Here is a 21386-nt window from a genome sequence, read left to right as displayed (position 1 = left end):
CAGAACTAGGAATACAGACTGATACCTAAAGTGTAAGAGGGTAAGAAACTTTCATCAGAAACACCAAACTAGCTATTCTTGAATAGGTCCATCTGCCCAGAGGGCTCAGCAGGGGGATGTAGTGGGTTGATATCTCAGTTTATTAGACGTATTCAAGATGAAAGGACGAACTGCCAACATACTGAAGAGGTATTTAATTTGAGACAGCTGAAAATGGCTGGATGGAAGAGACACAAGCAACTATCACTTGTCTATCAGTACCTAGCTGTATTTCCTTTGAGAAAAAGAAGTCTGAGGACATCCCTGTGATACTGGTAAATCAGACAGAGCACCAAAAGGTGTACTCTGATGATAGGTCTAAATCTGCTTGCTCTACACCTTTGACAGACAGCATCTAATTAATCCAGCCAATTACTCAAGTGAAGGGGTCCTTTTATAAGCTCTTTAAGAGGGTTCTTAGCAAAACAGACAGTGCCTCTTAAAGACGTTCTTCCATCCATTAACTCTAGTCAATTAAGATAAAATTAATTGTTCCATGCCACTGAACACCAAATCTTTAAGGCAGTTTTTACATTAACCCCCCCTTTGGGTCCTGTAAAAGAATTCTTCTAGGATAATTAAAAATGTGCTGTACATTATAAATCACTTTGCTGGGTGGCATATCAAACCATAAACTATGAGATTAGCTTTGCATTTAAAATGCAATAGCATTCTGTTGCTTTTGTTACAAATCTAATCTAGAGATATACCCCATGTCATTGAGCAGTGGATTCTGGAAAGGCTGCAGAATTCTAATGTGCAATCTCTCATTCAATAAATCTTCTCAGTAAGGCTTGGGGTGGGGGTGGGAGAGGAGAAAGGCGTGCAAAGAACACTCATTGACAGTAAAAGGCCTGACCATTTCAAACAGGCTGCATCTTGGCCAACGTGCAATCTCATCACCCTGTCTGCAGCATATGCTTTTTTTTCTGCATGGTGCTAGGAACGCTTAAATCACACCAATATCACTTCTATGCCCTATAAACATCATCCAGAGCAAATCTGCAATACACAGCAGACTCTCTCCTCTTGTGTAACCCCACTGAAATGTATTTCTGAAGTCTACCCAGGTATATGAGCCTTCGGGACGTGAAGATAGCCATGTGTACACATTCCTCCTTCTCTGCGCCGTAATTCGATCAGAAAAGTAGCCATCAGAATGGAGTCGAGCTGCTAATAAAGCCAACATCTGCTGAGGTCTTGGGACAATTTCCTGGGAGGTATATGGGACTGTGATTCCTCATAAACAAAGCCAGGGTTAGATCCAACATGTTGTGTCTGAAGAGTGGCAGCCCTCTGAGGCTGTGCTGGGACATAGCTGCTGTGTGTGCAGGATGGTGAGGTGCAATACAAAGCTGCATTGGGGGAGCACATTGACTTCCTCACTACCTACACTGTCTCCCCACACCTGCCTCCCCAGCAGGAACCAGGACAGACAGCTCCATGGATATGAGGGAACAGGAAAGCGGTCATGGAGCTGCTGTAAGATTGATACCTGAATGTGGGCAATGTATTAAAATCTCTCCTTCTTTGGTATTAATATGATATTCCTGATACTGTTCAGAGGCACTTCTTAAAGGTGCTTGTTAGAAAAACTCTGCCATCCAAGACAGCTTTTAATAGCTGTCTTTCCATCTCTAATGCCTGACAATGCAAGGTAAAGCACTGCCCAGCCCCGAGCAGCAAGGGCTCCCACAGACTGCTCCCTGTCTCTGAGCAGCTGGAAGTCCTGCATTAACCACTATCACCTCCTTACTCCCTGTGGCAATTCAGACAGTACTCAAGTAAACAGAAAGAAAGACACAACTCACGACAGAGCTGGCTGTGGCTGTTGTCAGGAATTTCAGTAGGCTATGCACAGCTCTAAGTCAGGATATAGTACTGGGATCCTTTACTCTCCAAGAATTTACAAAACTTTCTTTCAGGTTTATGCTACAAAATGCAGTAATAGGTGAAAGCTGATGACATATTATTTTTCCATCATGTTCACCAGATCACAAGTGAGAATGCCTCTTTCCCTTGTGTCTAAGATCAGTCCCTGATCCTCCTTCCCTCTGTTACAGCATTTTTATGGGGCTTCCTTCCATCTACAAGATCTAGAGCGCAGCACATGTTCCACGTCTACTTAAACTATGTATAGATTTATATATGTGTAATTGCTTTTTAAAAAATTGTTCCTTTAAAAACCTCTCACAATGCTTATGCTAACCATATTTCTCCTACACTTAATGACTGTCAGCAAAATTCCATACAATTGACCCATACAGGTCTCTAAGGGCCCTGAGCCCTATTAATAGACCTCTTCTGTGCTACCTCCATAATTAACATTAACATATCACCAGCCCTGGGAAGTGCTTGACCTAAAAAACAAAATTCTGTCTCTTGTAAAGCTTCTCATCAATGCTATGGGTGTATGCTAGCTTAGTGTAGGCACAGAGCAGGGATTTAAGGGGCAGAGAGAACTATGAACTGAGTGGAATCAACATCTAGGATTTGTTTTTCTGATAAAGCAAAAACAGAAAAAGATGGGAACACCTTTCCCAGAGTGACTACCTAAAATCTAGGCTGAATCTGTAGCTCAAGGCCTAACTTTCCTTCCAAATCCAGATGCTTTGAGAGCCTGCTTTGCCTAGGTTTGTCTCCAGGTCTAGTCTAGATATAACTTGCTTCTACTACAAATGTAGGATAATGTCAGCAACATTGCTATTATCATACACAGCAGTGAGCCAAAAGACAGCGTGAACTGTGTTGAACACAGGTATCTTTTTTGGATATCCACTGACAGCCATGCCTGTACTGAGCAGCTCTAGCTGAGACAAGCAGAAAAACAACAAAGCACGAGTTGATTTTATCTTCTTGAGAAAATTCTTGAGTTTTACCCTAAACAAGAAAGTATGGTTATTGGACTGCTCATTTGGATGAGAATAGTCTTGATAGGGGCACCATATGGGCCAGTGCATTACAGATCAAAACCTGCTTTTCAGCTAACAAATTCTGTGTCTTTCATCTGCCCCTGTCTCCTAGAAAATGTCAGAAACACCTGGAAATTTGGTGCTGCTTCTCCTTTCACAAGTACTCCTTGTGTATATGAGGCTCTTTTGATTATCTCTGGACTATTTTCCCCTCATTTGCTCTTTGTCCAGGCAGAAACAACTATAGCCCTATGGTTTTCTTAGGGCCACAGTTCAACTGAATTAATTATCATTGAAGGGGCAGGTTGCACCTGTTTAAAAAAAAATCTGGTGCTTCAGCTGTACCTATTGTTTTTGCTGTGTTATTTATCCAAGGAGTGAAAGACTTAAGGAGTTTCTAGTGGCCATTCTCTGTGCTTATATGATGCAATACCACAGCTGTATTTCTCAGAGCTGACAAAAATGTTGACATTGCTGTTGGGATTCTCCTGCCAGCTGCATGCCAACACACTTCAGATGCTAAACCACTGTCATACCTTCTTGTGCTACTTTCTTAGACGTTACCAAGGAGCTCTAATCTTTTTCTGATCAGCAGTTACATTCCTTGCCAAAATGATGATTCCTGCTTGGACCCACTCTACCAGCTCCTTTGTCTCCATAGAGAGCCTGGGCACTGTAGAACTGCTGCAGGAATCAGGCATCAGGAAGCAACAAGCCCTACACACACAACACGTGACAGCCTCAGAGTGCTCCTGGGGAACTTCTGATTTGCAACAGAGATGATATACGGGATCAGTAAATGCCCAGATTTAAGGACCACTCCTTCCCTGGGGCTGTGAGTTCAGTGAAAACAGTGACACTGACGTGCAGCTACAATTGCTGTCTTGGAAAGGCTTTTTGTTCCCTTTCCCCAGTGACCTCCCCAAAAGCTCAGCTGTCTGCTGGGATCTGCAGCATTAATAACCTCAGAATGGCACAGAAAACACAGCTTGCAGCAAGAATTACTTGGGAAAGCAGCACGGGCAACTGAAAAGAACACATCTACCTGCTTTCTCACTGAAGACACTGAAAAGTCCTTATTGGTCAATGACCTTTGGTCCAATCACTCTATTCTTGCCCTTTGCATTAACTTAAATCAGGTCTCAAACTGGGACTTCCCTTCCAAATGCAATGTAAACCCCAACAGATAGAGTAAGGGGAAGATGGTTTTGCATTTGGCAAAATGCATTCACTGAAACCTGTCAAAGAGGTTGATTTGTGCTCCACGGAGTCGCACACAATGTTCCTGATCAAACCACAGGTAAAATCTCCACTCCAGCATCAGCTCCACTGACTGTCTAAATTTGAAGTGTCTGTGGAAGAATGAGCAGCTGGAGGGCCAAGCTCAGCTACTCCTAACTGCACTTAATATAGCAGGGAATTAGCATCTCCACATGTTAATGACAGTAACCTTTCAAACAGACTGTGTTTTGCATTTAAGGACTTTTGACACCTACACAGTTCAGTCATAGACACTGGACAGCATGAGGTCTACGATTAATTCTCAGACTGTGTCCTCTTGTACTCTGTGCACTTTCTCACCCATTTTTTTATGTGAGCTTTTACAAACACGCCCATCTGTGACTACAGCACGTGTGGCCAGTGATCACTAGAGGAGAGAAAGTTTGGCCTACTTACCCTCTTATTAAAGGGTACAAGTTTTTAAAGGAAAATAATGGTAATGAAAAAAAAGTGGTTTCTGCATACAAGCAATAGAGCTCCTCAGGGTCAGACTCTAATCTCAACCATCTTCTGTAAGATCTTTTTAAGTTTTTGTTGATTGTCTGATGAATATGTGAATGTAAGGGATCTCTAACCAACTGGAAAGAGACTTCCTAAACCCTTCTAATATCCTTTACAGAAACATTTCCAGCTCTCTCATACTCTTCAAATGAGTTTGTGTGAATTTAAGTAGCAGTAAAACAGACCACCGTTTTAGAAACAGTTCTGGTTTCTCTTCTAATAGGAGAATAGAGGGAAAACAGAGTTGGTTTGTGAATCACATTTATAGCTACATTTTCTTGAATGACAGATTGAATATGTGAGCCACAACCTTACAAAATACTTATCTACAGAATTTTTGGCAATGAGGAAAGCATACAAAGGCTATGATCTGTGGCCACTCTTACAGGCCTCAGTTATATCATGCTTGGGTAACTCAGTGTTGTGGGTATTATCTGACCTACTTTATAAGTTAAATTGTTTCAAATGTCTTTGATAATTGAAAGAAAAAGAAAATGGAGGAGAGTAGGAAGAAGATATTGATGAAGAAAATCTCATTTATTCAGCCAATTAAAAGAAATGAAGAGGTGGCATCTTTAGCTTCCCCTGCACTGTAATGAATGCAGATGTGTGCAGGTTTAATTCAGCTCACTCTGCTGAACTTCCCAGAACAGTCCTGAGCATTTTCTTCTGCCTTCGTATACATCAGACGGTCAAGTTGTGCCTCTCTGCTCTGAGATTAAGTGACAGCCTTGTAGGTTAATTAGCACCTTAGTGCAGCAAGTACTTATCTGATTTTTAAACATATTAGAAATACAGCTGAATTCTGCATCTGCCTTTGATAAACAGCTAGTGGATTCTTTCAGTAATTGACACACTGCCTCTTTGACAAACCTGGCAATATTGCTGGGGTTTCTAAGAACCTTCTTTTTATTTGTAAACTTACTGGTCTTTTATGTGAATTTCCTTGAGGTTATATAAATTTCATTGATTCACAATTACAACAAAATAAATATAATTTTCATGTGTATTTGTTTTACTGTGATAAATATGACAACGGTGAGTGTCCTTTCTTGGTCACTGCTATTTTCATGTATGAGCTATTTATACTGAAGCTTCCATTACTTAATTATCTCTAGACTTTCACCTTCTCCTTCACACACTGTGCTTAGTACCACATTGTGCCTCTCTAAGAGTTGGTGATTTAATCTTATATAGCATTCGTGTTTCTCATTTGAAGGAGGAGAAAGAGCGAGGAATATGACATCTTGATTTCACAGGTTAAAAATGTGCTATTTGGAGGAAAGTCACTCTAATGGTTTAAATTTCACCTTAAGGACATATGAATGTCTAAGTAGCGTGCTATTCAGACCATTTATAGACAGAGAAATCATGTTTTAAGATGTCTATTATGCTCAGCTTTTATTAGGCTGTTTTTTGTGTGTCCTACAGAAGGGTAGGGAACAGGCACTCATACAGACTGTCCCAGGCTGCTCATCAGTGACTGATGACCTGCAGGGAGCAGAGAAGATATAACCACTTTAAATGCCATAATTTGAACAGAGGTTGATAAATCCAGTGGTGACGCAAGGGGACAGCTTGCTTCATTGTAGGGGGAACAAACTGCTCATCCACTGGATTTTTCTCCTTTTACAGGAGGGAGATTTGCGTCCCTTATGACCCACCAACCACACACAGCAGTTCTCCCTCTGTCTAATATGATCAGCTTTCTTGATAATACTAAGGCCGAGAAGCATCAGATAGATGACATATATCTTGAAAAGCTGTGGAAAGTTGGGAGTCTTGGGAGTAATTTACAGGCATGAGACTGCAATTCTAGAGATCTATTAGATACTACATAAGCCTTGGTGTAATTGCACAGAGCACTGGAATCCTCACACTGGCCCCGAAGAATTCACTTGCGAGTCAAAGTCTGAGCAAGTCCTGCTGCTGGTGAAGTACAATGATCAGACCAAGGGTCTTCCAGTATGGATCAGTGACCATTTTATGTAGAAGGATATAGGAATGTACAGGTAACAGCAACATGGGCTTTTGCCTTATTTTTTATGAATACTCAACATCACAGTGGGATTAGCTGCAGACCTGCAGGAATACTCCTTTTATTCCTCTCTTCTACCTATCTTCTTTCTTCTCTGGATTTTGAGCATCTTAGCAGAAAGAAGGATTGAGACTTAGCAAACCTGTTAAATCCAAATAACGGACTGTAAGTAGAAAGCAAAAAGGTGGAATGAAATTCTGAAAATGCCCAACTGATGCCACCTTCCTAACCTTATCTAAACAGTGATGAAAGACTCTCCTCGTCTCTCCTAGACTATGAAATGAGTGTTTGAGGTATCTCTTTCCCATCACTCTCATGTTTATCACACTGCCATATACACAGGTGATGCTTTGAAGGTCAAGCTACTTAGTGAAGCTATTCTCTAAGACATAAGCAAAATACTTTAACTGACTTTCATCTGATGAGAAGTCTAGCCAGTAACCGTGGTGAAATTGCTCTGAGCTGTTGAGGGTCAAAGCAATGCTGTAAATTACAGTGTATTGTCTCAGAGGTGGGGCACAACTGTCTTTTCTTTCAGGCTGAACAATGGGGTTGTGTTGCTTTGCACTTTGTAGCGAAAATCTTCAGAGAAAAGGAGTTAGAAAGTGGTTTTTCAAAAACCAGTGAATCACAGAATTTTTAGGGTTGGAAGGGACCTCTGAAGATCATCTAGTCCAACCCTCCCTCTGCCAAGGCAGGGTCACCTAGAGCAGGTTACACAGGAAGATGAAAATTGAGTCTGATTCAGGCTATGTGGACTGGGGAAAGATCAGGAGAATTTTGTCCAATTCCACATAAGATGCATTATTTCTATACTGTACAGAAGGCTAATGATGATCTATATTATTAGACACCTGAATTAGAGTTTAATTATTAATACCCGATAACTAGATTTTGGGGATATACAGTTACTGCTCTTCGGGGGCAGTATTCCCAGTTCTATTCTGGCAATAGTAATTCTAAGTTAAGATTTATTTCCAGAACATCTTCCTTATTGGACATTTTTTATAAACTTGATCGCTTCTAATTAGAAATTATTGGTTTGAATCTACTACACGTGGTCTTTCCTTTCAAGCAAGAAAATTAAACCGTGAATCTTCTCATCTGACAGCCCCCCCCCCCCCCCCCCCCCCCCCCCCCGCTTTTCCCCAGTCACACACAGTAGTGAAGGTTCCTGGATTATTATAATCTTTTATAACACTCTCACATTCTGTTCTCTGAAGTGTAATAAAAGACTTGTACTTGGCCATTCATCAAAAATATAGCACTTCTGTAAAGTATCAGCAGATGCTAAATACAAGTGCTCTGCAGGTGAATGCACCAAAGAGAAGTTCACGGGCTCAAGTCCCACGTATTGCAAGGGTTTAATCCAACACACTTGTACTCTCAAATGGTTGAAATAAGCCTCCGGATATGAGCAGGCTGGAGTTCAAAGTAATTTTTATCCCTGTGTGGTTGTGGTAGAGCTATGTTTGATAGGTATTCCTAACAGAAATCTTAAACCCATGGCGAGGTATTTTAGGAAGAACTGCTTTAGCAGGAAGTAAAACATCCATGTCCATACATCATGTATCCGTGTCTAACTAGGTGCATGTGCTTGTATGATTTGTGTTGCTTTACATTTAGACCACACCCTGTTTCTTCAAGTGTATTACGCCACTGGATGTGTATTAGCCATTTACATTTCATCAAAACTTTTCTGGCATGTCTTTGTCCAAAACATGCTGACAAATACAGTAAATAAGAGCTATCGCAGCAGCAATTATGTCTGCCTGGTGCTCTTCCCCTCCACCCCGGTTATCTTGATAAAGGGGTTGTACAGGAGCCTAACCTTCATTTCACCCCCAACAACCACAAAAACTGCATGCACAACTAGCAGCAGACTGAAGAATTATGTTCATGCCTTGACCTTGAGACTTCCTGAACCAGTTTGGATTGGCTCTCCCTTCGAAACTACAGGCTTCCACAGGAAGTTCATAAATGGGCCCAAGTCACAGCAATTGACGTAGTTCTAATATTTTTAACTTGGTTCTTCAAGAACTGCCTAAAATGGGCGGCGTTTCATGGACACAAAGAACTGGCCAGCTTTTTCAGGAGCAAACGTCAGTGTGCTGGGTGCAATGCAAACCACTGAAAGCAAGTGAGTAATGCAGCTTCTGCTGAGCACAGCTCTGGGCATGTGGCGGTGCGTGTTGTGAAGCTGCACCGTACTCCACCGTGTCCCAGTGTCAGCATCACTGGGGCTCCCAACACTGCAGGCAGCCAGCATCTCCAAAGAGCTAAACCACAGGCCTGTGTCCAACACTCCGCAGTTTCAGGTGCATCTGGATCCACAGCTCAAGCCCTGATGCAATCTCTTTTCCCATGTTTACTCACCATCTCACATCATTCTTATCTTAGAAATGGTTTGCAAGACTCATTCACAGGTGTTAAAGAAAAGTTCTTTTACTCCCCGAGTTTGAAGTACCCTAAGAGGGGTGTGTGAAATGCCCATGGTTTGTTCCGTTCACAATGACAATGAAGACAACCAGAAAAAATAAGCGTTGCAAAGAAACACAAGTATTAAATCTTTGGGAGAACAATGGATGGAAATGGACAGGAAAACCTTGCTTTAATATTTTTATGTTTTTCACACAGCTCTAGCAAAATGCATTAAAGACGCTCCTTTTCATTCATTGGCTTTGCACCTTGTTTTTCTTATTACCTGTTGAACATGAACTTAACAAAAACCACTCTTCTTATTTACATCTCTGCATTTCACTGATCGAATGCTATAATCTGACAACAGATTCAAATTCAAAGGTGTTGAGTGTATGTAAATATGAAAAAAAAAATTTTGTGTTTGCAAATAACCTAATGGAATGGAGTGAAACATTGTTATTAATGTAAGCAGTGCATATGATTTCAGACAGCACTGTTTAATTCATTTATAAATCAGCAGCTCTGTCAAAGGGCCATGACAGCCTTTAAAGCGACTTCTAAAATGAATTGTCTTGTCTGATTAGTTCATGCTTTGGGATTTTCTGGTCTATACTTAACTGAGGCACTTTGAAACATGCATTATGTACATACTGTTGTTTTGAGAAATTGACAGGCATGAAAAAATGAAGCAGGACCCCTTCCAGCAATCAGGCTCTCCTTTCATTCAGGCAAGAAGTCAGAAACCATTCTTACTGAAGAACAAGGCAAGCTCTCTCTGCTCCCCCCTCCCACCCACAAAAATCAGATCAACTGGATAAACCAAATATTTTTGAATGCTCTTTGGTTTCTGTCTGCAAATCATAGGACCCAGATCCGGTATTCATTTACAAGGTAAAGAGTTAATCTGGTGTCTTTTTTTTTTTCCACTGATAAAGGCTTATCTTGTATTCTTCCAATCTTTCCTGTAAGCCTTTCCTGAGAGGAGGTATAAGTAAACCAACATGGAGGATCTGCCTACTATACCTAGCAGGGGAGGCCTTGCCTTTTGACCAAGGCTAGCAGGTCTTACATAATAATTTATTACAGTACCTTTCTGTTTCCTGGTCTGTGGTTTGCTGCTTGTTCTCAAAGCCAGTGAAGCTGCTCATATCCACATACCCGTCATTCTCATTAGCAGCAGATAATGCCCTGCTGGGATCTTCAAAAAACTCAGTGAAAGTTCCTGCTCTGGTGGACCTTCGAGGAGGAATCTGTATGTTTTCATAGTCAGAGCTCATAGCAGGAATGTTCTCATAGTCAGACGTGTCAGCATTGGGAAAAGAAATAGACCTAGGTTTCGTTAATGGGAGTGGCATGAAAGGAGGTCTGGACCGGTCCTCGAAGGACTCCACCCTTGACACACTCCTGCTGAAGGACTTGGGCGTTCCTTTTCTTTTACCATCCTTATAGAAGAGAACAGCAGAGGGAGACTCAGATGCACGGAGCTTCCCCACATGTGATTTTAGTTGAGGTGAGCTACTGAGGCTCCTCCTGTCTAGCTCCATCAGCCTTGGAGGCCCGTGATAGCTGGACTCTGATGAGGACCTTGAAGAAGAAACATTAACATCTACATGGACTTTATTTTCAGTTTTCTTTTTGAATTTTAGAGTGAGGAACCTCTTAAAAGAAGATTTCTTCTTCTTGGAATACTTATCAGGTGAGTCACTTTCTATCAAAAGTGAAGGGGAACTTTTAGTTATTGGCTTTTTGGTGATGTAGGCAAGTTCAAAAGGAGGTGGTATATCAACAACTGAGGATGGTGTAGATATGCTACATGATGAAAGATGATTTCGCTGAGAAAAACTACCTGAGGAACCATTGACACAAGGCAAAGACAAGTTATCTTCTGTCCTTTTTATTCTAACATCATCCAGTATGCAGCCATCACTTTCTCTGTAAACAGCAATAGGCATCTCTCTCCCTTCAACAGAATAAGATCGAGGATATAAAATGAAACGTCTTGACTTTGTTGGTAATGCCCTGTTGGCTTCCATTGGTTTTCCTTCCAGTGAAAATAAATTAATGCTCAAATCTTCTGTCCCAGAGCCATTGCGGGAAGATGGTAAATCAGTTTCAGGTCCAGTTTCTTCCAGAACAGTTTCTGGGACATAGCCTGGCATTTTCCCAGATAGCGAGCGTGTTCTAGTGACAATATTTTTACGATCAGTGGGAGGCAAGTTGTTTTCACCATCCATGCCTAATTCATCCTTTCTACTGTGATCAGCTCCTAAATCAGTCTGCACACCATAAGCAATTTCATTTTCTGCAGGAAGCACATAAGGATCATCTAGGGAATCACCACTAGTTTCTCTTTCTTCTGATTCTTCAGGCACAATGACCACTTTAGGGACTGCCAGATTTTCATGCAAAACATGTTTGGTCCCACATTCTACATTAATTTTGCCATGCTTACAGAAGTCTAACTCTTCCTCAAGTGGGACCTGTTGAGGTGAACTTGGGACACTTTTGCTGAAGCTGTTTGCTTCTACCTCATTGTCTTCGAGTTGCAGTTCATCCGACTTAGACGTTTCCACAGTACTTTCACTATGATCTTCAGCAGTCACATTTTCCAGCTCTGGCTCCATCCCTGGACTACAAGGTAGGGTATCAGAGATCACACCATCTTCATGCAGAGAGGTCCATTCTGATTGAAGATGCTCATCTGAATGTTCCATGTGTATTTCCTCACCACATTCATTCTCACAAGGTGCAATTTGACAGCCATCATCCATATTCTCTGCATTCACAGTTTCTTCTCCCCCTTTCCCAGAGTCTTTGCTTGCTTCACAGGCTACCTCTGATGTCTTCTCACCTCTCCTCTCAGTGATCTGGCAGCCGTTGCCAGTGTTTCCTGTGTGTGTACTATTGTGCTCATCTGGTTCTGCTTCCTCCTCTTCAGCTGCTGCTTGATGGATGAACTCTCCTAAACCATTTAGGGCACTGGGTTCATCTTCACACAGTTCTAAGCCAGGAGCTGTTTCTTCATCAGCCTCATCAGGCAGCATGTCAGGGCTTGCACAGTCATCATTTTCTAATTCCCCTTCCGAATTCAAATCAAGCTCTGCATGTGCACTGTGGTCATCATCACGTGCTAGACGCCCATCTGCTTTTTCTAAAACCTCAGGCAGTTGTTCCTCCTCCTGCCCTGCCTTCTCACTATGTGGGATTGATTCATCTGCAGGCAGTGGAATTACAATGGTATTTTTACAGGTATCACCCATTAGTTCCTCATTTCTATTGAAAATGTTATCAGTTTCAGTCTTACAATCACTATTGTTCTTGACCAGTTTCAGGTTGTAAGAAGTTTCCCGCTTGTTTTTTGTTTCAATACAATCACCTACAACATCCTCATCTTCATCTACATTCTTGGAAGCATCATTATCCCTATCCGGGGCATCCGAGGACTCCTCACAAAGTCCTTTGGACTGGTCACAGTCTCTGGTTGACTCTTCAGAGTCTGGTTCCATTGGTTCAGCAATGTCTGAAGAGTTATGGTGCTCATCTTCGATGACTTCTCGATTACTGGTATTCTCCTCATTAGCAAGGCTATCCTCTTCCTTCTCTACCTCTTCTGGAGTTTCTGAGACTTCATCTTCCACAGAGGAATCTAGGTTCCTGTCATGCTCATGTTCCAAATTATTACAGTCTTTGCTGGTCAGCCGAGCTTCAGGAACTACAATGTATTCATTATCTGCCTCAGATTCTAGGCAATCAGCACTGCACTGGTTTTCTTCGTACAGCTCTCCATCAAGACATATCAGTCTCCCATTTGGGCATTTATTTAAGTTATTGTTGGTAGAAACACTGGATTTGCCCTCAGTGTCAGTTGAGAATTTTGGCTTGGGAGCAATAGGTGGTTTGGGACCCCTAGACACAGAGTTCGGGTTATGAAGAATATCAGCCCTAGGCAGTGAAGGAGAAAATTTGGAGACAGCTACTGGAGAAAGATGACCGATAATCTTTGGTTTCGGTGCTAGTGGTGGTTTTGTGATTTCTGGAGAAAAGAGAAAAAAAGTCATGTTAGTCATCTTGGTTTTTATTAAAGCCAGCAGAATATATCCTGCAGTAGACTTTATCTATAATCAATGACTTCTAATGCAGAAGGAGTCCAGCCAATAATATAGGCTCAGCTCTGAAAAGAGAAGTGAAGGAGCAAAGCATGTGAAGCGTCCTTCCACGCAGCACTGCAGCTATATTCCAAGGAACACAATTTAAGGTCAAAACTGAACTGAACTAGATGCAGCCCTAGCACACTTGGGGAGAGAAAGATGTGCAGCTGCAGAGCCAAGGATGTATCATACACAGGTGTCCACAGATAGGTAACACCTCCCACACTCAGAAGCGCTAATATTAGAGACATTCTGGTTCTGCCACAGAAATGTTTGACCTATGATTAAATATGAACACTTTGATTCAATGATGCTGAAGTGTTTCACTGCAATGAAAGAAATGCCTTTCAGCCATAGTAGCTGCTCATATAATTCAGAGTAAACACTTTTTAGCAATGATTTTAATTTCAATAGGCAGTTTGCAGAATTTCAGCACTGAACAAAATTAGTTCTACCAACAGATCAAGGCTTAATTCAACCCAACCAAACTGAACTCTTGGTGCCCAGACACGGAGTCTTCCCACCTGCCATTACCATGGTAACAAAATACGGAGTTACGTTTTGTTTATTGAACAACATAATGATAAGGGATAAGGTCGTTTGCTAAAAGCTTGACTAATACTTTACACTGATTATGCTGATGAGCCATAATGCGCTGTATGAAATACTTCAACCCAAAATATAAAGAGAGTTACTGGTTTAAACTCAAGCTCAGTTTTCAATGTACAGCTTTTTCAGCCCTTTACTCAAAAGATCCTCCATCCTCCTGTAAATCCAGGACCCCTTGCAGGTATAGTCTTCTCTAAACATCAAAATATACTTTAAAAAGTAAATTATCTTGCAAACTAAGGCCAGCCTTGTACTTCTAGTGGTAGTGCTGACACACGTGTAGGGGAAATCAAGCAGACTGACAAGCTAGATTGAAGCTAGGTGAATTAAGTCATATATGGCCATTTTACTCACACTACAGTTTGCATGCCACAGTCATTCAGCTGTCTTGGTCCTGAAATTAATATTCTTCAGAAACTAAATGAAATACTAAAAGACTGCATAAATAGGTAACAATAGGGATCCTCCCTTGTGAGATTTTAGATGGGATGAAATATGTAAAGAAGCCAGCATACCAAATGGTTACAGATGGTAATAAATAGAGAGAAGTGGTTTCCTCCTACTGATGTTTCCTAGCCATCAATAGATAATTACATGGTTAATCAATCAGAAATCTCTAATTTTTTTTATGATTTTAATTTACATGTTGTAGTGGAAAATGGAGAGCTCTCCATTTTAAGGAAAAGCGCAGGACAAACCATTTCACTATGAGAGAGACAGGAACAATTCTTTGTGCAAAATCTTTGTGCCTTACACACAGGAACGAAGGGAACAGCATCTCAAAAGACACAATTTTGGACATGGTTCCTATGTGAAATCCTATCATAAATCATGGTATAAGTTTCAGGAACTGTAGCTACTGTGCTGTTGTATTTTGAGCATTTTGGAATGCAGACTTTTGATATGTGGAAGTGCAGACAGTTAGAACTGAGCTGTGCACCGTACTAAGAATAAGGGGATACTGAACACAAACTGCTTAAAAATGATTCTCTGATTCTTCTGATATTTGGTGTCATGGTACTTTTCTTATTGTTATCTTAGTATAATTGCAGTAATTCGTACTGAACTAATACTGACATATATTTGTTTGATTAGACTCTGGGAGACATAAAAGGCTGTCTCTTCTGATATTCTTTAGCTTGCTGAAATTTCTTCCAGTAGTCAGAAAGAAGCTGACAATTTGGCACCCTGATGTAGTCAGAAAACAGTCTTTCCAGAGCTATGAGACACTAGAGGGATTCCCTCTAAGTTAAAAACTGAACCAGTGATCTCGGCTTAGCCCAGAAGGAATGAAAAGCCTGTCCTAATGAGGGTCCTTATCGCACATACTGTTCAAGAATTACTCTGTATCTGGAGTTTTATACCAATCCAGCATCATGTCTGGGAGGCTTAAAACAACTTGTGGAAAAGAAGGGAGAGAGAACTGCGTATTCACCAGTCTGCAGTACTGTGGTGTTTCACAGTATCCGCTGCTGCTTTGAACCGCAGGGCATCTCTCTAGTCACAAATGGGTAACTCATCTCTCCCTCCACAGTATTTTGGAAACGTTATGTGCCAAACACTCCACCATTGCTGAAGTACCACCACTGCTTCTTTTGCAGGCAGCAGTTGAAGGCTGCAGAGTACTGAAAACTCTTGCCTGTTAAAAACAGGGAGGGAATAGAAGTGGGTTTAGTATCGTGTAAGCCTGGCTCCCCAGCCAGATCTACCTTTGCATTTTTAAATCAGCTATTGCAATGACTAAACATCCTAAACGAACCTTCTGGTAGTAAGATGCATGAAATTTTTATTAAGTAAAACTGAGTCTCTACACCTTTACCACCACAATAAGGCATTTTTACAACTAACTCCAAGGAAGAAACATCACTTTAAATGTCTTATACCAGTTTCTGCAGTGCCTGGCCTTCTATGGAATGTCTATCCAAGAATGGGATATAAATATACCTACTCCATTCCTGAGATGTGACAAGGCTTGAACAGTCTCTACATTCTCATCCCTGTTCTTGTCAGACAGTACTGAAACAGTGAGTAACAAGGAAAAGACTGGACTATAGACAATGCCAGATCTCCCAAGCTTTGTCTTATAAACAAATTTGAAATAAAATAATGTCATGGACATGAGTTTTTCCTTCTGCTACCTTCAGTAAGACTGCTGGTGGAAGAGAACTTATGGTAGTAGACCCTGTCTACAGTGTAGTAATAGGCACTGTGATGTCCTACTTTTACCCACTTGTGCCAGCTACTGGTCACTACTGATTCCTTACATAGTTTTTTTTCCTAACTGCTCTGTCTGTTGGTCTTGCCTTTCATGAGGCTCCTTAAATAATTTTCTTTTTTCTTTGGTGGGGATGCGAGGGGGAAGCGGAGGGAGGAGTACAACTGTTTGTTTAAAAACTAACCCAAACAAAAGAAAGCACAGCTTCTTGCCTTTTATCAGGACAATTTCATTCTGCTTCAATTTCTGCTTCCTTTGCTGTCTGAGCCACTTGAAAGGTTCTGGCTGTAACTTCTAAATGGACACAAAGCAACACTGCACCATAAGCAATGTGTATGTTCACAAGTAATTGTGCATGTTTATTTTAGGATGTGTTTTAGTTTGGAGGGAGACACACCCACCTTGTGCTTAAAAGGAAACTCTTGGGGAATACGAATTCCTTTAGCCTGCTCCTCCCCTTATTGTTCGGTGCTTCCTTGTACTGACAAGGACCGCTTCCTCTCCTTACCCACCTTCCTTCAGGCAGTGCTGCATGGTTCCATTCCTGCCACGGTCCATATGAAACTACATTACAGTACTCTCCTTCCGTCTGAGTTTCTAAGCAGCGAACAGTAGCCTAGCAGCTCTCCTGGACTAGCAATCAACCCATATAGCCTTCACTCTTCAAGTGTTCCTTTGAAACAATAAACATTTTGTAGTGGGCTATTGCCTGAAACACTGCAACTAAACACTTTCAAATGTTTTCCAGATTTAGGAATTAGCCTAGAATTTAATTAAGGCTTATAAGGGACCATACCTCCCAACATCACCGCCAGGAACTAACTAAAGACTGAGGTTTCACCCTTGCAGAAATATTTGTAGACATGTCCCAGGGTCATGCTTTTTGCTAGTGGCTCAAGATACTTTGCAGATACTGGTTCCAGCCTTGGCTGGTGCTGCAATCCAGTTCAGGCATCTCTTCAGATGCTGAAAGTAGCTTCTTCTGATCAATGAACTTTTGTGGACCTGTGTTTTCTTCATGCCTTTGGCATTAATTCAACTCAGACATATGTTAAAATGGGATTCACACTGAGGAGACACACACAATGCATTGTTCAGGGATCTGCAGAGCTTTTGGATGGAAGCAACAATGCAGGTGGAGGGACCATACTGCAACAGTGGGATGGAACTGCACCAAACCCAGAATCCCAGTGGAAACCAGTGCACACAAGTCCTGTCTGTCACTGCTTCTGCCTATGAAGAAGGAATTGAAATCCACAGAGAGAAAGTGTCTGAGAAACAGGAGGCAGAGGGAGAATATCCAGACAAGGGTATCAGAAAGTCCTGTTCAGCTCTGATCAGGAGCTGTATAATTTCACATAGCTATATCAGAATTAGAGGAAATTCTGTACTTGTCTAATACATGGGTTTATCTTTTGACTATGGTGCTTCCTCCTTAGTGAAGAAATTGTTCTGAGAGAATGCTGGTACAGAGCTTCCTCTCAAAAGAACACCTGGAGCTTCAGTGTAAGTGAAACAGACAGCAGACGAAGAGCTGGGTTCGGACCTGGCCAGAACATGAGCACCAACCACTACGGTAATGCTGCCTGGAATGTAAGGCAAGTCGAGCACAGAGTCTCCTAAAACTCGTTTTTTACATTTCCAGTACAGAAAGCTGTAGGTTCCAACATGTAATTAGAACTCTACCAGCTGTCCAAGTCAGACAATGAGGGTGTGTTCAAGCTGCATATGTAGATAAAGCAATTTAATGTCATTCTGAATTAAGTACCCAGCATAAACTTTAATATGTTGGAGATTAAACGGATGAGGTAGCATGATTTACAAGGAAAGTATAATCCCTATGAGGGGGTTCAACTCATAAAACATCAGTGCTGTCACTGAGGATACTCAGGATGTACTGAGACGTCATTAATTGTGCAATATTTGCTGCAGAAGTAGTTCTCTTTGTTTTACAGCATGTAAATGCATCACTTATTTCACACTATTGGAGATAACTCTGAAATGACAAAAATTACATAAGTGAAAACAGTTGCATGAGAGTCACTTTAAATGGAAAAGGTATTCAGACTAGGATTTTCAAACAATTAGGAGTGCAAGTCTTCCTTTCAAATGGGACCTCAGTCCAGATTTAGGTATCAGCTCGTAGTTTGACTTGAACAGGTATTAGATACTTGAGTGTTTTCTGAAAACTGGGACTTTAGGCCATTGAAACCTGAGGTCCTGGTCAAAGCCAGCAGGTCTTTGGCTCCTAAATGCCTCATACTTATGAAAATGGTATTTCATCTTCTGCCTAAGTCTGATAGTTTTGAAAAACATCTATCAAGATATGTTCTTGTCATCAAAGGTACTCTGTATATAGCAAGAAGGGTCCACTACTGTGACTGTGAAAAACCACATGTACATAATGACTAAATAATCTTGGTTCTAAACTACTATTTCTTTTTAATGTAACTGTAAGTGATTGTGATGTTACCAATTTGGCTGTTGTGATTTTCACAACTGGAAATTAACACTGCAGCAGACAACTTATATTCACCTGCTGGTTTATATATTGTGTCCTAAGAGCCAAAGAAGACATTGGTTAAAATTCTTTGACAGGTACATATAGCATCTTTTCCTATATCACTTTCAGTAGCAGCTGAAAGAATATACTGTCTGCTTATACCTCTGAACAATCTGGACTCTTACATTTGTATGTTCTTCCTATGGGCAGCATCATTTCAGCACCTGGCAAACAAATCGGTACTTAGAGGCTGGAAGGTCCTATATATGAGGCTGGTCTGGTCTCTTGTCTCTTACCACAGATTTCCTGTGGCCTTGGATGGATTGCTTCATCTTTCTTTTCCTACCAGGTCTGCATCTCTGAGGATAATCCATATCTCTCTTTCTGTTTTCTGTCTGTCATTATTTTAACTTCTGTGGGAGCATGACTGCCGTCTAAGCCTGCACATATGACTACTTACTGGTGTTATGTATTACTTACTGTAATACAAAGATAGGTAATTTTGGTCCCCAGGTTGTGCTGGTTAATAAATACCCCTCTCCTTCAGATTCAGTAGGAAGTTCTGCTTTGCACTGATGGGAGAGACATTCCTTGCATTGTGTGAACATACAAAACAAAGGCTGAGAAGGGATATGAGCACTCTATAAATACAACCTGGAGGTAAACACCAGAAGAGGAAAAGAACTATTTTTAACAAAAGGACAATGCAATCACAGTAATAATTGGTGTTGAACCCGGTCTGGAAACTAGAAGAACTAGCAATGGCAAGAGTTTCTCATTTTGGTGCGAGGAGTAGCAGGAGAGCTACCTGAAAAGTTTTGGGTTGATATAATTGGAGGAATTAATAAAAGTAGTATGACCTTGTGTTCTGTAACAACGGGTACTGCTTTTGGTAATGAAGGTAGTCATCCAACATTCTTGAAAATAAAAACTGCTAATAAGTCTTTACAAATACATCTGATATTTCTTACACTGCACTTCCACTGACAACAGGAGCAGATTAGATCTGGGTTTAAATAATGCAGAGACAAAGAAAGAGAGCTAGAAGCATCATGGCTAAAGCAATTTTTGTCTGGCTTACTTAATTTTCAAATGACTTGGTCTCCTGGGAGGTACAGAGTCCAGTCCAGACCAGTATCAGAAAACAGAATGCAAGTATCAGCACATTGTAGAAAATTGTCTCACTTCCCCACTCCAAGAGAAAAGACTTCAAAACTCAGAGGAGCGGTATGACACACTGATACAACGGCAGAGGGCTGGGTTTGACCCAAAAGAGCTTTTCCAATCCTATGTTCCTGTGCTTTGGCAAACAATGATTCACAATTTCCCAACACCTGACAGTTGTAGGGCAAGGTATCTAGCAGTGAAATCTCTGGGCTTCAGAATGTACCCATGCAAGTGAGATGCCCAGCAACATTCACGTTCTGGAACAAGGAAACACAATGAAAAAATTTACAGCTAAGACAAAGGGTCTATTGCTCTTCCTTTTCCATACTAGATGCAGAATTAAATTTTTCTAAATAACTCCAGAACTAGCCATAATTGTTTCCTGGATTGTTATGTTTTTCACACTCATGCCTGGCCCCTGAAAATGAAAAAGTGTTGGTGAAAAGTTTAAAATTTGCCCCAGTTTTCTAGTGGCTTTTTTGAACGTTTTAACTGTTGAATGTCTTGTTCCCTTCTCATCCTGTTTCTTTCACCTTCCCAGTTTACATCAAGGAAAAGTTCTGGGAAGTTAACAGAAGAAAGGAGGAAGGGTTTGGGTTTGCCTTGGAAAGAAAATTCTGCAAAAAACATTACCTCCCCCAAAACCAGACTTTAGGAAAGAAAGTCACAGCAAAATCCCTAGGGACTTAAGTGTGTCCGAGGGAGTAGTGGGTGCACAGCCCCGTCCCTCAGCATCCGCAGCCCTCCCGCTCTGCCAGTCCGGTTATGTCCGGAACCCCTCGCCTCGCCCGCGCTTGCTGCTTGACCCCGTCCCGCCGGGACAAGTAATGGGGCACGCACAGCCCCAGGGAGCCAGCGAGCACCTGGCAGGTCGGGTGGAAACGGAGGGCCGAGGGTGCCCGGAGGAGAGGTGCCAGCTCCGGCGGGACTGCCCGGGAGCTGCCGGCCCCGAAGGAGGGAAGCCGGGACGGAGGGGGATTGCGACCCCCGGAGCAGCAGCGCCCGGGCGGGCGGTGCCATCCCGGCGGCAGGGTGTACCAGCCCGAAGGAAGGGGGGTGCCGGTATCGGAGGAAGGAAGCCCGCCAGGCGTCTGCCGGCCTCGAGGAAAAGATGTCCGGAGGCGAAGAGCCTTCCCGGCGGGCCCGCGCACTTACCGGCGTTGTTCATCTTCTACCCCAACTTCGCTCGCCGGCTGCCCCGGGCGCTCAGCGCATGGTCCCGAGGGGCCGCCGCCCTCGCCCCTCGCGGGCGCGCCCGGCCCTACAGCCCGTGCGGGGCACGGGAGCGCAGCGGGGCGGCCGGACGCGGGCGGCGGTGCCGGCGGGGGCGGTCAGCGCCGCGCGCCTCCGCCCTGCCCCGCGCGCGGCCCGTCGGGGGGCGGTGGCGGCGCCGGGGCCCCGCACGGCCGGCGGCGCGCAGGGCCGGACCGGGCGGGGCAGGGCCGGGCGGGGCCGGGCCGGCTCCGTGCAGGCAGCCCCCGCTGCGCGGCGAGCCCGGGAGCCCCCGCGGGGAGCAGGTGAATGGACCCGGCGCAGCGCAGCGGGGTCCTTC

At 42.6% G+C, this 21386-nt stretch overlaps 1 protein-coding gene across 2 annotated transcripts in view; it reads right to left on the bottom strand.

The window, feature by feature from the left end:
- FGD5 (FYVE, RhoGEF and PH domain containing 5) overlaps positions 1–21128 on the bottom strand; it is an 87775-nt gene extending 66647 nt beyond the window's left edge. For both annotated transcript variants that reach the window (XM_027746408.2, XM_027746410.2), the window contains exons 1-2: positions 20990–21128; positions 10282–13225 (exon numbers count right to left, since the gene is read on the bottom strand). In XM_027746408.2, the coding sequence (XP_027602209.1) occupies positions 10282–13225; positions 20990–21002 (2957 nt within the window). In that variant the 5' untranslated portion in view covers positions 21003–21128. The remainder of the gene's footprint in view (positions 1–10281; positions 13226–20989) is intronic.
- Positions 21129–21386: the final 258 nt, after the last annotated feature.

The sequence above is a fragment of the Pipra filicauda genome, unplaced genomic scaffold (assembly GCF_003945595.2).
Source record: "Pipra filicauda isolate LSUMZ 115617 unplaced genomic scaffold, ASM394559v2 scaffold139_size1960392_pilon, whole genome shotgun sequence".
Lineage (NCBI taxonomy): Eukaryota > Metazoa > Chordata > Aves > Passeriformes > Pipridae > Pipra > Pipra filicauda.
Note: the sequence above shows the minus strand (reverse complement) of the source record. Positions and strands in the feature narration are given on the sequence as shown.